At 42.8% G+C, this 17,225-nt stretch overlaps 1 protein-coding gene across 1 annotated transcript in view; it reads right to left on the reverse strand.

The window, feature by feature from the left end:
• Positions 1-17,225, reverse strand: part of Adamtsl3 (ADAMTS like 3) — a 306,645-nt gene that overhangs the window by 75,187 nt on the left and 214,233 nt on the right. Inside the window, exons 15-16 of the mRNA XM_052186018.1 lie at positions 16,593-16,677; positions 6,309-6,598 (exon numbers count right to left, since the gene is read on the reverse strand). Coding sequence (XP_052041978.1) covers positions 6,309-6,598; positions 16,593-16,677 — 375 coding nt within the window. The remainder of the gene's footprint in view (positions 1-6,308; positions 6,599-16,592; positions 16,678-17,225) is intronic.

The following is a 17,225-nucleotide window of genomic DNA, read 5'->3' on the forward strand; positions in this document are numbered from 1 at the left end:
CCCTTTTTCTGAATGCCATGTTTTAATTCAACCATTTTACGGCATTTTGCAAAATGTAGTCTAGGCCAACATACTTTTACAACAGATATTTTTCTTCTTCAATTCTTTCTAATAAATCTCCCTCACTGTCTTCCTGTGCATCGTATGCTCACCATGACAACAGGATACAGTTGGCAGGCATCTTCTCTGAGTGTTTCAAACCAAAATACAACTTTTATTTCAAAACATGGAATTTCCTTGCATCCTCACAGGAGAAGGATGCTCATAATTTCCTGATAGATTTTATTTACATTTTAAAATCTAAGTAACTGCAGTCATATTTCAAAAACATTTCAATTTGTAACATGCAAATTCTTTGGAGAATGTATTCAGACTATTTTGGAACATTTTATGGAGACTGGCTGGGGTAGAGACTTAGAGAACCACTTGAAATCATTTGGACAAAACACTTAATGGCATACTTTTTCATCAACAGAAAAAATTTTAAATCTACTACATAAGGTGGAATATTTACTGATGAAGAATAAATTTTCCAAAGGTGATTAAAAAATATTTCACAGACCACATGCTGATCTGACAATGTGATTTTGCCCTTCTTATGTCTGGAGGAGGTTTGATCAAATAGTTATCTTTAAAAAAAGAAAAAGGTACATTTTATCAAAATAAATTCATCTTACTCCTAAATAAATGTCACTACATTAATGTGCTTAGAATACATTAATGAATGTGTTCAGTGAAATTTTTATAATAGATCCCTCTTATTGCATGAGACCACATCCCTCATGCTTAACTTCTACAATGTTTTGATTAAAATGTCATTTATTAGTTATACACACACACACACACACATCATATGACAATGGCAAGGAAACAGTTAAAGAAATATGTTATTGGGTAGTCTTTCATTGTGCAAGGATACAATGTCTTTGCACAAACAACACAGAGTGGCATCTCTACATGATATTACAGTATGGGACCATCACCATATGTGTGATGGTGCATGGCTATATATATGTGCACATGTGTATGCAAATATATATTCAAAGTCTTTAGCAAGAAATAAACAGGTGATTAGAGATAGTTGGGCAGGGTGGCCCACTCATTCAATCCCAGCATTTGCTTGGTTTTTTTTTTTTTTAATTTGGTTTTTTCGAGACAGGGTTTCTCTGTATAGCCTTGGCTGTCCTAGAGCTCACTCTGTAGACCAGGCTGGCCTCGAACTCAGAAATCCGCCTGCCTCTGCCTCCCAGAGTGCTGGGATTACAGGCGTGCGCCACCACCGCCTGGCCAAATCCCAGCATTTGTGAAGCTGAAGCAGGCAGCTCTTTGTGAGTTCGAAGCCAGCCTGGTCTGTACAGTGAGTTCCAAACCAGCCAGAGCTACTTAGTAATGCCCCGTCTCAAAATAACAAAACAAAGAACAAATACATTTCTTTTTGTTAGTTTAGATCACTTTGAGTTGGGTTATTAACAAGTTCATATCACACCCTTACACATAAGGGCATGGTGGTGGTGGTAGTGGTGGTGGTGGTGGTGGTGGTGTGTGTACATGCATGCATGCATGTGTGCATGTGTGTGTGAGCTACGTGTGTGCTATGTCACATTGTGATATATGTTTGTGTTGTATGTGTATGTGTGCATGTAATATTTGTGTGTGATATATGTGTGCATGCACATGCACCTGGAATCATGTTGAAAAGATTAATGATTGTGAATAAGTGCAAACTACTACAAACTTTTGGCTAATGAGAAAAAGAAAACAAAATATGGAATGGTCCCAGAGAACAGTGCCATGCCTTAGCAAGGGTGCACATGGCTCAGTGTCCCACACAGGTGAATTCTTTTCAGGAACCTGGGATGACACAGCTGGTAAGGATAAAGGATTGTTGAAGGCTATTTGGCCTTATGGAGGGCATCATAAACATCACTGGAGCCTGACAGGAAGTGACCAATTACATCAAGAGTAGCTGGAAATAAAAACCTACAACTTGAGGCCTGTCAAGATTTGAAGGGATTTGGAGAGAACAAAACAGTGACGGCTAATGTACCGTGTCGGGAACACATCTCCACAGGGAGCACGTCAAAACGAGTCCAGAGTGAGCTGATTCAGTTTTTATTCTCTTCAACTGCTTGCAGGACTCATCAAGAGAAAGAGCCACTTTCTATATGACAAGAGCAAGCCAGGGTTAAGGTTTCTGAGGTGCGTAAGAAGAGGTATCCAGGGTCCTGAACTTAGAGAGCAGTTAAGTTTGGGGTAAACACGTGGCCACTTTGAGGGACACTAAGGCCATGTGAGAGGCAGGTTTATGTTTCAGGCTCAAGTACATCAGAAAGGATAACTTTCCAGTGATGTGAAATGGACTTTTCGGAGCAAGGTAGAGGCAAGTAGGAGAGGAAAGAAATGGAGGCAGCTAAGGGCTCTCATGGAGCTCAGACTGGCCTCAAACTCACTCCTAATCTCCTTGCCTCGTCTTCCCAAGGGCTTGGCTTGCAGGCATGCCCCACTTCACCTGACTCAGGTAAGGATCCTTTCTCTAACTTACACAAGGCCAGCCCCATACTCAAACAGGAGCTTTTCTGTCACCTGGAGTAAGGTACATGCCACTTTAGCCAGGCTCAGTGCCAAGGTGGCAAGGTTACACAGCAGGGCTCAAGGATGGGTGTGTTCCGAGACTGATAGACAGGGAAGAAAAAGACAGTCAAGGATGCCGGAGAGCAAGGATTGACAATTCACACTCAAGAGTGAGGATTTGTGGGACGATGGTTGGCCTTAAGTTCTATGACCTACTAGGGTGTTCTATGCCACCATCTCAAGACTGCCAGGAGAGTGGGGCAAGCTCATGAGCCGTTGGCTCCTAGATAGATGCTTCTTTTGTTTTATGACCTACCTCATCGCATACCTTGCTATGCAGGGTGATCAGGAAGTGAGCCCACTGCATAGCAACTGGCTAGGCAACTGAGTCAAGAGTTGTAGGGCAGGGTTCAGGAGTCCAGGATCACCTGGGAAACTAGGGCTCTCTCTTATTAGTAACTATCTAGCTTTCATGGCGATGCTTTCTTTTACATCAGTTGAGTGTGTGTGCATGCCTGGCTTTTTCTGAGAGTGCTTGGTAACAAACTTAGGTCCTCATGCTTATGTAGCCAGCATTTTACTAAGACATATTCCCAGCCCCTGCCTGGATATTCCCATCCTTCTACTTTAAGCTGAAAGCGAGAAAGCAACTCTTAGATGTCTGCTATCTACTAATATATTCCCCCCTTTAAAATTTTCTACAATGCTTAAATAATCCCAAGACCCACTGTGGTGGTTTGAATATGCTTGGCCCAGGGACGATTTGGAGGTGTGACCTTGTTGGAGTAGGTATGGTCTTGTTGGAAGAATTGTGTCACTGTGGGAATGGACTGTAAGACCCTTGTACTAGCTACATGGAAGCCAATCTTCTCCTAGCTGCCTTTGGAACAAAAAATAGAACTCTCAACTCCTTCTGCACCATGCCTTCCTGGATGCTGCCATGCTTCTGCCCATTGATGACAATTGACTGATCCTCTAAATCTTAAACCAGCCTTAATTAAATGTTGTCTTTATAAGAGTTACCTTGGCCATGGTATCTGTTCACAGCAGTAAAACCATAACTAAAGACAGAAGTCGGTACCAGGAACTGGGGTATTGCTGTAATAAGCTTGACCATGCTTTTGCTTGGCAGAATGTGGATTTTGGGACTGTATTAGGAAGGTAGTGGAATGCTTTAAATGGGGCATAATGGGCCATCCTAGTAGGAATATGGAAGACTTTGTCACTGAGGGTGATTTGAAGTGTGGAAGCCTGGCTCTAGAAATTTCAGAGGAGATAAATTTTAGTATGTGGCCTAAAGACTGTTCTTTCAATGTTTTGGTGAAGGCTATGACTGCTTTTTGCCCTTCTCTGAAGAGTCTACCTGAGGCTATGGTAAAATGATTTAGATTAATTGCATTGACAAAGGAAGTCTCAAGGAAACCCAACAGTGATTTTGTTCTCTGGTTATATCTCATGAAGAGAATTTTGATCAAGAATAGCCAGTTTAGACAGGAAAAACATAAATAGTATGGTTCAGGTAATCAAAGGACTTTAGGAAGTGAAATGGAACTGAATCCTGTGTTCAAGGAGATAAACAGATTAAGGGACTGATGACCTGGAAACAAGTTCAGGCATGGTGTACATGCCTTTAATCCCAGGAGTCAGAGGCAAGCAGATCTGAGTTCAGACCAGAGAAAGTTCCAAGTAGAGAAATGCTTAAGTCCAGGCATGTTGGTACACACCTTTAGTCTAAGCCTTCAGGAGACAGAGCTATGCCATGCAGATCTGAGATTGAGGTCAATCTACAGAGCATGTTTCAGGACAGCCAAGGTTAGGCAATTAGAAAATAGAAAGTTGGTAATAGAATAAGTGAGGCCATGTTCTAGCCCCAGCAAGCAGCAAAACTTTGGCAAATTCAGCCATATAGCTCTGGCTTTAAAATAGAAGGGTCTACTGGGACAGTTGATGCTGGTTAGCTAGAACTAGGAAATTAGAGGTGATTAAGAAGAGACCAGAATCACTGAGGTGAAATCTCCTGGGAAGTGTTTTCTGAGATCACAGAGAAGCTGTGTTCCAGAGATAGTCAAGACTATACCTGGTGCTGCAGCTGTACTTGGCAGTGGGTAATAATTACCCAGGTGGTACTGGTTTTGGAGGTATGAAGGAGTCATGGAGAGCAGCTGAGAGAGGCCAGGAAAGGCCATTGATGAAGATGCAGCCTCAGTTGCAGATGACAGCTCAGGATTGAAGGGGCCTTGCAAAGAAGTTGAGGTTTGGCACCATGAAGAGAGCCTATGAAAGGCTATTGGTGAAGCCTAGTTATAGCAGAAGACTCCAGTGTATTGGAAATCCCAGTACCATGGGATGATCACCAAGAACAGCAGTAGTGGTGGAAGGGAGTCAGCCAGACCCTAGATTGCTACAGAGGACAGAACTGGAGAAGTGACACTAGCTCTTTGGAGGAGCCCAGAAGATTATGTGTGGATCCCAGACATTGAAACAAGAAGTTGTAACTTTAAAGTTGCCTTGGAGACCCCAAGACCAGAGCCATGAGATATCTGCTGAGAAAATTTGCTAACAGGGAGTAGAACCAGCCCAGGAGAAAGAAGTTTGTTGCAGTCAACAAAGATGAAAAGAGTTGGAGATCCAAAGACCACGTTGACATCAGACATGGAGATGCAGAGTTTGGAGTTTGCCCAGCTGGTTTCCTGTCTTGCTTTGGGGATTATAATTAAGTGACTGGATGAATCTCAGAAGAGACTTTGAACTTTGGAAATTTAAAATTGTTGAGAATGTTATAGACTATGGGGACTTCTGAAGTTGGATTAAATGTATTTTGCATTATGCTACATATGTTAGGTATTGCCCCTGTAGACTCACATGTTTGAACAAGTCTATGGGGGCCAGGGAGTGGAACATGGTAGTTTGAATATGCTTGGTCCAGGGAGTGGCACTATTTGGAGGTGTCTCCTTGTTGGAATAGATGTATCACTTTGGGTATAGACTTTAGGACCCTCACCCTAGCTTCCTAGAAGCCGTTCATCTCTTATCGGCCTTCAGATGAAGATGTAGAACTCTTAGCTCTTTGTGTACTACATGCTGTCATGCTCCTGCCTTGATGATACTGGACTGAACCTCTGAACCTGTAAGCCATCCCCCATTTAGTGTTGTCCTTATAAGAGATGCCTTGGATATGGTGTGTGTTCACTGCAGTTAAACCCTAACTAAGACACCCACTCTCCCCCCCTCAGGATAACCTAGCTATATGCACTAGTTGCCTCCTAGACCTAAGCAGGCTCTGCATATCACCTATCCACACACACAACCATCATCATGGGGGCGAGGTGGATGTGCTCTGCACTGGTTCCTGGCAGGGTTGCAGGAGCGAACAGAAACATTTTCTGAGGATGCATCTTTCTGACCATTGCAGCAGCTATATGCAACCCCAGGGTACCTCATCTGTGACCCTGATTTCTACATAAGATTGCCTCAGTATATCCATTCTGCATTTCTAACTTATTTCATATTAACCGGTGGATCTCTTTCCCTCTCAGGGAAGCCGATTCTTAAGCCAAAGGCACTGCTTTAATCAGTCTATAATCATATCTTCCAAATATGAAAGAAAGAAAAAGCATCATTTTGCTATTGAATAAATCCGTCCCTTTTGGGATGATAGATGATTTGCATATCTGGCTCATCATGGCCACACCCTTAAACAGACCACATATCTACCCCTTAGAAAGGAGTCTGAATACCTCCCAAGCATGTTGCAGTGCAGGGGGTAAAGCCAGCGTACTCCCAGTCGTAAGTCATCTCACTGTCCTTCTCCTGGAGAGAGTCACCCAGTTCTGGAGACACAGGGATCTGGTCACAGGCTTCAAGGAGGCAGGGTCGCTCGGTGGGTGGTTTGGGGCCTTCACACTCCTCCTCAGGGAGCTCAGTGTCCGTCTGTGTGAACGTGAGGAGCACCCGACACCTTACCTCACGCACCTGAACACCGGGCCCACATGTGGTGCTGCAGGCTGACCAGGGCTCTGGGATGAACCTGAGGAACACCAGAAGCCAAAAAGAGGGGTCACACATGGGCCGTAAGACGAATTCTATGGTTTTGATGACCGTCATTTATGTAGTTACCATGTTTTGAGATCTACAACCGACAAAGAGATTTTTTTCATTAAAGATAAGCTGCTTTTGCCTCCACACAAAAAGTTGCATTCTAAGACCAGTGTGGAGAATGACAGGATTTCTTAAGATAAAATAAATAAACTATCATTTAAAGATAATGATGTGATTTTCACCAGATGGGTATTTTTGCCAATCATTATTTATCCATCAGTCTTGGTGAGCTTTTTGTTTGTAGCAGGGGGAGAGTGTTGAACCTTCTCTAGATTTAACAGCTAAGCTGCAGGATAAGGTGGATATGTTTGCAGAGGATGAAGTTGTGATGTTCTTTCTGTGTAACAAATCCCTGGGCTTTCGAATGTTCTCAATCATAGATGGGAGTGCACCTTAGAGTAAAACATTTTATTCTTTATCCTGAATTATTACCCAAGTCATAACGGTCATCAGACTGTGCCTCTCACACCAAATCTCGTCCATAACTATTCTTGAAAGAGCACATCAGCTACAAATAATTCTTATAGTTTGACACTGGTGGTGACAAAAGAGGATACTATCTTATGACACACAATAATTAAATAGAACCCACATTTTAGTGTCTATGACAAAAACTGTACCCAGAACAACTACACTCATTTTTCAACCTATCATTTATGGTTGTTTTTTTATAACTGGACAGAACTGGTTGTTTATAACAGATTGTTTATCCTGCATAACCTAGACTATTTACCCTCTGTCCCTTTGCAGAAATATTTCTAATCCTTGTATGCATTCAGACAACATGAAAGCAGGTTCAGTAGGAACATGGATCTATAAGATACTCTGAAGCAATACTTTGTATCACAGGATATTAATAAATTGATAGGATAAGGACAGGGAGACAGCTTAGTGGGTAAAAGTTCTTGCTGTGGGAGTCTTACAACCCAAGCTTGGCCCACAGAACCCATGTACGAGGCAGGCTGAATGTGGTAGCAGACTTCTGTAATCTCAGCATTCCCATAGCAAAGTGGAGAAAAAAAATATCACCCAGACACTCCCTGGGCAGCTAATCTGAAATACGTAGCATAATGGCAGGGACATGAGAGACTGTCTCAAACAAGGTAGAAGGTAACTTCTTCTTCACCCCCGAAAAGTTATCCTCTGAGCTTCACAGGTGCTCTGTGACATGAATGCCCATACTTAACAAACACACACACACATACACACACACACAGACATCCACCTGCACATTGGCATGCACTTGTACATACACATGCACACAAAGACACATAGACACACAGGCAGACACACACAGACACACACACATGCAACACAGACACACAGACAGACACACACAGACACACACAGACACACACACATGCACACAGGCATGCACACACACACATATATACAAAATAAATTAATAAAAAATTAAAATAAAGCAATAGGTTAAAGAATTAAGGGACAGATTATGTTTGGAAAACTCTGGTTGGAGTAATGTCCATCAACAGGTTTGTTTACTGCAACACTTCCCCTAAGACTACAGTATTTACCTTCCCATTATAATAAGTGAGATAAATACACCATAAATCACTTTATAGGTAGGAGAACAGTGTCCGGCTACTAGATAGCCTGGGAGGTGAGACGTTGCTGCTGAGATGTGGAACCACAGGCCCCAATATTAATATTTCAAACAAACTGCTCAGTGAGCTTCCTAAAGCGCTCTGAATCCTGTATGTGAGGCTGTATGCTAAGATGCTTGAGGGACTCTTCCCTGGGAGCCGGCATGCTGGGGTGCGGATGGCTCTGTCCTCCAGAGGATTACCGTCTCAGTCTGATAACCTCCAGATGGTTTCTGTCTCAGTCTGATAACCTCCAGGCTTCCACCGACCTTAAACTCTCTTCTCAATAATCTCCAACTCCACTCCAAACTAGGTTGTTCTGAAATTCTTTTCTGCTGTGACATAAAGAGACTCACTTCACTTGAGGAACCATCCCTGAAGATAATTGCTGACTCTGCCTCCCGTCCCACTGGCACAGACATGAGCATCTGTCCAAACTCGTTGGTAGTGCACTTTAAACAGGTATGACTTCTGTATATGCTATGGCCCACAACACTGATCATTAAAACTGCTATTTTTAGAGTCACAGTGAGAGGAACTTCGGTGATCGGATGTTGAAGATAATTGAGACAGAAATGAGAAACAGAAAACATTTTCAAATAAGGAAAGTATACTGTCTTCCAGAAAAATGTAAGAAAAAGATTCTAACATTGAAGCCTAAAGTTGTAAGCAGAGTAGTAGCCCCCACCCCCATATCCCCATGCTGTAATCCTGGAAATACATGATTATATCACAGCCTGCAAGAAGGATCCGACTGAGGTTAAGGTTAAGTCAACCCCGTGTTAAGAAATAGGAGCTTCTCAGGTTGAAGACAGAGGTGTGGCAGGACCTGAACTGAGGAGCCCTGTCAGAAAGCCTGGGAAGCATTCAGCTCCTGCTGCTGGCCCAAAGGTGGAAGAGGCCACATACCCCAGAATACAGGTGGTCCCTAGAAATGGAGGGCAATCCCCCTGCCCACAAGCAACAAGGAAATGGGAATTTCCACTCTACAACTTTATGGTACAACAAAGAAAAAATAGAATAAAAAGAAAAAGAAGTATAGTAGAAAAAATTTTCATGAACTCCAGAAAGATGGTTGCCAAACCTCATGGCCTGTGATCAATCCCTGGGACCCACGTGGTGAAAGAGAATCAGTGTAGCTAGTTGTCCTCTGACCTCCACACTCATGCTGTGGCACCCATGCATGTACATGCATAAATGCACACACACACACACACACACACAAATGATAAATATTGAGCCTTCATTATTTACCAATATTATTGAAACACAAGTAAGTCTGGATTTGTCTGAGAGAAGTACTCCAATTTTAATTATATGGGAAAATATCCAAATATGCAAATATCTAAACAATAGAAGAATAGCAGCCAATTAAGGGAGAAAAGGTAATTTAGTGTAGAAGTAAAGCAAAAGGTCAAAAAGGAAGGTGTAAATACCAGGAAAAAGCAACAGTGAGCGGGCATGGTGGTGCACACGTATGACACCAACATTTGAGAGGTGGAGGCAGGAGAATGCTGAGTTTGACGCTAGCCTGGGCTTTACAGTACATTTAGTCAGTCAGCTGACATCTTGTCTCAACAAACAAATTATTCTCCTTCCAAAAAGTAAACCAAATAGTCACAGTATCATGGTTTAAAATTTATCTGATAGTTGCAAAACATAAAGTTAATTGAAAATAGTTTGGGAAAATAATCCAATAAGATAATTTACAAATATATCCATGCATAAATATGAAACATGGACATGTAATGTATAATGAGCAATTTTTACAGAATTCAGCTACCACAATGTTAGCTGACAGACCCTATACTAAACATATACATACATTATTTAACTTAATTGTTAAATTACCTCCTTAATTTTATAAGTGAGAAAAACCAAGGCTTAGGAATATAAGAAACCTTTCACTATTCTGTGAACATATAAATGAAAATTTGATGTGAAATATGTTAGCCTCGTATAGCTAAAACTGTGAAATGTTGGGTACAGGGCCAGCAAAGCAGGTAAAGATGCTCACTGCCAATCCTAACTCACCTGAACTCAATTCCTAGGACCCATATGGTGAAAGGGGAAAACTGACTCCTGGAGGTTCTCTTCTGACGATATGCTGCTACGGCACATATATGCCCATGCATGCATACTAATTAACAAATACTATTTAATATTTTAAAAACTGAAATGCTGAACAGATTCTGACTCCAGAGATCTAAACAAATTAAAAGGATACCCTCAGCCTCTAGAGCACAGGACTCAGAACTGCAATGACATTTCCCCCCAAATCCATATAATTTGGATCTAAATTTCTGAGGTTATTAGAGTTAGGGGCCAAAAGGATATAAAACGATGCTAAAAATTTATGGAAGATTGAAAACAGCCAAGAATATCTTAAAAAGAAGGCAATTATAGAGTAATTGCTTAATCTGGTAGAAAAACTAGAGTTAAAAGGTTAGAATTGGGAACTGGGGAGGTGATTAAACAGTTAAACGCACTTGCTGCTCTATAAAAACCAAATGTAGTTTTACTTTTATTTTACGAGTATGGTGTTTTGCCTACACATATATCTGAGTATCACTCATGTGAAATGCCCACAGAGGCCAGAAAAGGGTATCAAATCCCCTGGTACTGGAGTTACAGACACTTGTGAGCTGGCATGGGGGTGTTGGGAATTGAACCTGGATCACTTAGAAGAGAAGCCAGCGCTCTGAACAATTGGGTCATTCTTTAGCCTCCAGTTTCATCTAATCCTATTTTATCTCTAGCTCTCTGCAGAGAACCTGTGTTTAGCTCCCAGCAACCATATGGTGACTCATGACATCTGTAACTCAAGTTTCAGGGAATAAGACACAGCCTTCTGGCCTCCTCGAGAACACCAGACACACATGGGTGACAGCCAGAAACATGCAGGCCAAACAATCGTACACATAAACACATCTGAAAAGGTATTCCAAAAAGATAAAATAATTAAAATAATATGGTACTAGCAATGAAATATTTACTGTTAATGATACTTAAATATTCAAGGGGGGCATTTTAGATTATTCAGCTGTGCTAAGGCAATCATTTAATTTTTTAAAAATGAAATTAGGTTATGCTAATTTTTATAAATCACATGATAATACAAATCCCTCCATTAACCAAAGTTCAGCATAGAAAATAATAAATAGGAGAGAATGTTTTCTCCAAAGATAATTTTTCAACGTTAACCAAGTGTGAAACAAGGTATGCTTTGGTGCTGCTAATGGTGAGAGAAGTGGACATCGAATTTCTGAAGAGAAGAGCAGAGAAGGCCTTTAAGGAGCCTGTCTTGTTGGTCCAGAAACCTCACCCAGCAGGGCTATCCTAATGGGATAATAAGAGACACATTCCTTGAGACTGGCTGCAGTTTGGTTTATCATGACAAGTTAACTAGAAGCAAACTGCAGGCAACCAGAGACCTTTACAATGTAGAACAGCAATGGCTATTCTGTTTTCCTGGTTAACATCCTTCAACTGCTACTGCCATCAGATAAAGTCCAAGCTCTTTACTGAACCTGGGTCACCAGCAGCATCTGCTGCATTCTGCCGTTACTGACAGCCACCTGACACACATCCATGTCCCATGTATCTGCCACACAAGTGCTTATGACACCTTTGAAACATCAAGATCTCAAGTCACCAAATCATCCTTCCCAGGAGGCCACCATCCCTGATGTCTAGCAATCCTCCAATGTCATCGGATAACACAGACAGAGCACAATACATTGTGCAATCAATTAGAATGGAAAAAAACTTAATTCCTGTCAGCTGACAGGAACCTGAACCTCCTTCTCTAGCATAGGCTGAGCCTCCCTATCCAAAGTGCCCCTCAGATTTTGAATATTTTTTTAAATTTCAAATATCTGTATATACATTATGCAGATATAATTATGCATATAATATATTATGCAGACCTGAGGATAGGCTCAGGTCTGAACACAAAATCCATTGGTTTCTTAGATGATTTCTGCATGAAACCTGAAGGTAATATGTAGATTAAGCATGTCTGAATTTTAACTGTAGGCCATCACAGATCATCAGGTGTCATGTTGGTACTTATATGCCCTCAGAGTTTGGATTATTTTGTAATTTGTAGATTTAGACTAGAGTTGCCCAGCTGCTAGGACGGGCCATCAAATGTCTCTCTTTCTGTCCACCACTGTCTAGCCCTGAGATACCAGGAAAGTCCTTAGTCTTCTGGCCCCTAAGTGATGTCGATGATAGCACCCTTCTAGGACATTTGCAAGAATCAAATAATCCCCGCAGCACACTTAGAATGTGATCTTCCCTTAAAAAGAAATCCTCAGGGTTAGAGGTGGTTAGAAAAGCAGATTCCTGAAACACAGCCCGACTTGGTTTTTAGCAAATACAATTTCTACTCACACAGACGCCAAAATAGCAACGAAGAGAGCATACATATTGTGTCTCAGTCTGTGCTATTCTTTCCTTTTCATATATGAGAAATGGGAGCTGGGGTAACAAAACCACTGAAATGTTGGGAATCCCATAGAAGCACAGAAGGCTCCAGGGAGGAACTTAAAAGTGGGATGACAGATGACAAAGCGACAGCCATATTGACCGAGAACGCATTCCATGGCTGACAGCCAGGAAGGTCAGATCAGCAGTTCCCTTGGCTTTGCTTTATAAACTCTAATTTTTTTTTCCTTTCCTAATTAAAACAAAAGCCTTTTTGAACATCCACTCTCTATGTAAATTCAGAGCTCGCCCTTGCTAAACCACAGTGGTGGGAGTATTTATCTTTTCCTAGCTGGCTTGGCAGGCTTTCCTTGAGGGATGTGAAATGCAGCTGGGATCATCCTCTCTTTCATTGTCAACAAGCAAGCATCCCAGACCACAAAATACAGGGCCCACAGAAGAGTGAGCTGGAAGCCGAGGTATGTTGTGGTTTTGTTTGGAAATGGAGGGAATGAGTAGGATCAAAAGTGGCAGGAAACTAAAAACTTCACACCAGGCAGCCAGAGCGGGCCAGCAGATGCCAGGCACTGAGCACTGTCCAGGAGGACTGTATATAGATCTCAGAGCAGGAGAAGGCAGGGGTGGAGGTAAGGCCAAGGCCAAGCAACAGGTGCAGGCAGTGTGGGCTTCCACACAGTGGGAGAAACAGAGTCCCTTCAGGAGCAGCAAGCACATCAGCTTTGCTCTGTGTTTGAAGGAAGGGTTGCCCCCATCTAAGTCCGATTGGGCTGGCAGAAATTCAGGTTTGGAGCAGACATGGGTGGGACCCATTATAGAATACCCATTCCCACTCTCCACTCATTCATTAATACAAACAGTGCTTTCTGAACTTTAAAGGGACCCAAGGGACTACCTGCCCCACTAATGCCAAATTTTGTATTCACAGCCTGTCCTAGTTGTTTTCCATTGCTGTGAGAACACATCAGGATGAAAATCAACCAGAGGAAAGGGTCTAAGTTTCCATGTCCAAATTATGGTCCTTCAGTGAGGGGAAAAGCAGGGCAGGAACCTGGAGGCAGAAACTGTGACCATGAAGGAATGCTGCTTACTGGCTTGCTCCTCAGAGTTTACTCTGCTTGCGCTTTTATATAACCCAGGGCCACCTGTCCAGGGTTAGCAGTGCCCTCCAGTGGGCTGAGCCCTCCCATATCGATTAAAAATCAAGAAAATGCCACACAAGTTTGCCCACACACCAATCTGATGGGGGCGTTTTTCCAATCGAGCTTCCTTCTTCCAAGACAGCTCTAACGTGTGTCCAGTTGCCCAAAACCTAAGCAGCACATGCATGATCCTTACCCCCTTAGAGGGGTTTGCAGGTGATGTTCAGTACAGCAAGCAGGGGATCATGAGTTCTAGGCCAGCGGGAGTAAGTGGATACTCCTGACTGAACTCATAGACAAGAAGCAGAATAGAAACCATTAGAGTCCGGGGTCTGGAAGGGAACTGGGACTGCCAGATAGACACAGTTCACACTGGGAATGATGGAAACACTCTGGACAGGTCAGACAGCAGTGTGAATATTCTTAGTGCTGCACTAACTGAACGCTTTCAAATGGTTCAAGAGCCAAGCCTTGCATTATGACTGTAATACCATGGGAAGCAGAAAAAGGGAGTCCCGTTGCACTCCACTTCCAAAATGCCTGACTCAGAGCTTGTTACAACTCTGGTTCTTTTGCTTGTTTTTAGATTTTTGAAACAGGGTCTCACGGTGTAGCTCAGAATGACCTTGGAACTCACTATGTAGCTCAGGCTGGCTTTAAACATGTGGTAATCCTTCTGCTTCAGCTTCCCGAATGCTGCAATTATAGATGTGAGGTACCAGACCCCACTTCATCACACCTTAAAAATAACTCAAATGGGACTGATGGATGTGATCTGAGGACCACATTAAAACAAAACAAAACAAAGTAAAACCTTGATTTTCTTTTAGAGAGAGAAAACCTGGAGGATGCAGACATGCTCTGCTGTGATGCACTGTTTAGACCATGGGATGGGGCAGTGCTCGTGGGGCAGGCACAGTGCGGGGCATAGTGAAGGCAAGTGCAGGCTTGAGGAGTTCACACTGCACGCACCTGGGGTTTGCTCACTGTGCAGCTCTTCTGTAACAGTTTGAAATTTTTCATAATAAAAACACTTTCAAAAAGATTCAAGCAGGGTGTCGCTCTGATGGGCAAGGGAAACTGAGAAACAGGGGAGAGGGCAGTGCCAACCTGCTGTATATAGGTCAGTGGCTGAGGATCCTATGTAAACACTCAACTCTAACTCAGAAACGCTGCTCAGTCGGTGGCGGAAGTCAGATCTGCCTTTGGGGAAGCAGCGGGCCAAGACTGAGCTATGACGTGCAGGGCTCTTGGCCTGCAACACTGAAGGAAGCTAAGTTACCCACACCCTTCTAGGGCCCAGGGACAGTGACGAATGGGAGTGATCAGATGAGGGGAACAGGTTGATGAGGGACCTGAAAACAAGGGCATATGAAAAATGCTGAGATGCTAAGAATGGTGGACTTAGAAAATAAACCAAGGTCTGAGGACCTGTGATAGCTTTCTCCAAAGTTAGGAAAGCAAGGGATATAGGACAGACTCGTCTGTTTCAGAAAATGGGCATTAAAAGGAGATCTATTTTGGATCAAGAGGAGAAAATATCTGCCCAAGTGCAGTAGTGGGGATGGAGCTAGAAGCAACTTGAGCTACACCAAAGTGCTTGTGTTGTTCAACCACAATGAGCTGTGTCTCAATGCAGTGACCTCCGCCCACTGCAGGAGGCGTTGAGTGGTTATAAAGCTGAGTCCCAGGGTGCTGTGGAATGGGAAACGGGCCTATGGTACTATGAGAATTGGAGCCGAGAACCACCATTATGAACTACAGGCCTTACACAAGGCTTTGCCTCTCTATTCAGTTCTCTTTATTTGTAAAAGATGCAGGTTGGAGCTGACATCTCGGGGAAATGAGCCAGATCCTCCCTCCTGTCCCATCTGTGAGTTGCTCTCTTTGCAGCTAGCTTGTCAGCACTCCAGACTCAACTGCCCACTGTGGGATCAGCTGTCCTGTCCAATTACTCCAGTCTGCCACGGGTGCTGCTGTTCTGATGGACTCCTGGGCTAGACATCTCAGAGTCCCTTTGCTTCCCTTTTCTCTTTGGGTCTCTCAGCCTCACGAATGCTTCTTTGATTTACTCTTGATTCTGTAAGTCAGTTGACACCATTGTAAGTGGGCCTCACCACACATCACACAGTAGCTGCCGATTTCTGGGTTAGGATAAGCCCTGGAGAGTGAGGACGAGCCCTACGAGTACCCTTTTCATACGAAGGAAAATGAGATGCCCACACTAAGTAGTGAGGTCACATGGTGCATAGTGATGGTTCATAGCGCTACTCCACATAATATACACTCATTCTCTTTCTCCGTGTCCCTCCAGCCCTGGGACTTCATCTCAGGCCACCCTGGTGTGTTTCAACATCATTAGTTTTACTAAGATTGGCCATGATTTAAGCTCAGGACGATTGGTTTATTTGTACAATACTACGATGGTCTTCGGTTAAACCACATGTGCATAACCAGGAACTATCCCCACGTGTCCCTGCAAGAGAGCAGGGGTCTGCTTTGAGTTAGAGAACACGATCTTTTCCATGCTTCTCACACATACTGCCAAAGGGGGACTGCTGAATTGTGAAATAAAGAAAATTCCTAGCCAGCTCAGGCTCTCTGGAGTCCGTAAATCCAGGTCATTTGGATACTAAATGTATCGTTGAACTCCAATGAGTACAAACATGACATATATCATGTAAACTGGCTGTGTCCTGATTACGCCCATAAAAGGCCCTGGACTCACTTTGGTTCTTCTGTGGCTATTCTGGTCTCTTCTAGCTCTTGTGCTTGTTTCAGCCAAGGTAATTTAGCTTCCACCGGACTTTTTTCTGAGAAGAAAAAAATGGAAAATAAACAATGAATGTAATTACCATCAATCATTAAGGACTTTGATATATGCTTGTTATCGAGTGAAGAGTTCATTAACACAGGGTTATACATTTCAAATGCACAGTACATTCACTTCTGGAATGGATAAAATTCTTGCTATTTTTTTAATTAGCATATTACAAAATGCAACCAAACTGATCCCTGCGGTATAGCTGAATGTGGCTGAACATGCAAAAGTTAAACACACAGATGCCTTACATAACTCAGCACCCCTCTCTGTTCTTTGCACATTGAAGCTACTATTCCAACAATATCAGAGTGTTTTAGGTTTGCCATAAATTCTTCTTGTCTCTTGAATTAATAAATTAGTAGAGAAAAGCAAATATAACAGAGGCCAATGAAGTGGAAAGATGAGATTCTGTGTGTGGCTTACTCAAATTCCATTGTTAACATGGGAAATGAAAACCATCTACATGGGCATAGAAGGGACAGTTGCTGCTCCCCTCAGTCCTTTGAGGCTTCCGTGACAGGAGGAGGGAACTAGTCC

The sequence above is a fragment of the Apodemus sylvaticus genome, chromosome 1, assembly GCF_947179515.1.
Source record: "Apodemus sylvaticus chromosome 1, mApoSyl1.1, whole genome shotgun sequence".
Classification (NCBI taxonomy): Eukaryota; Metazoa; Chordata; class Mammalia; order Rodentia; family Muridae; genus Apodemus; species Apodemus sylvaticus.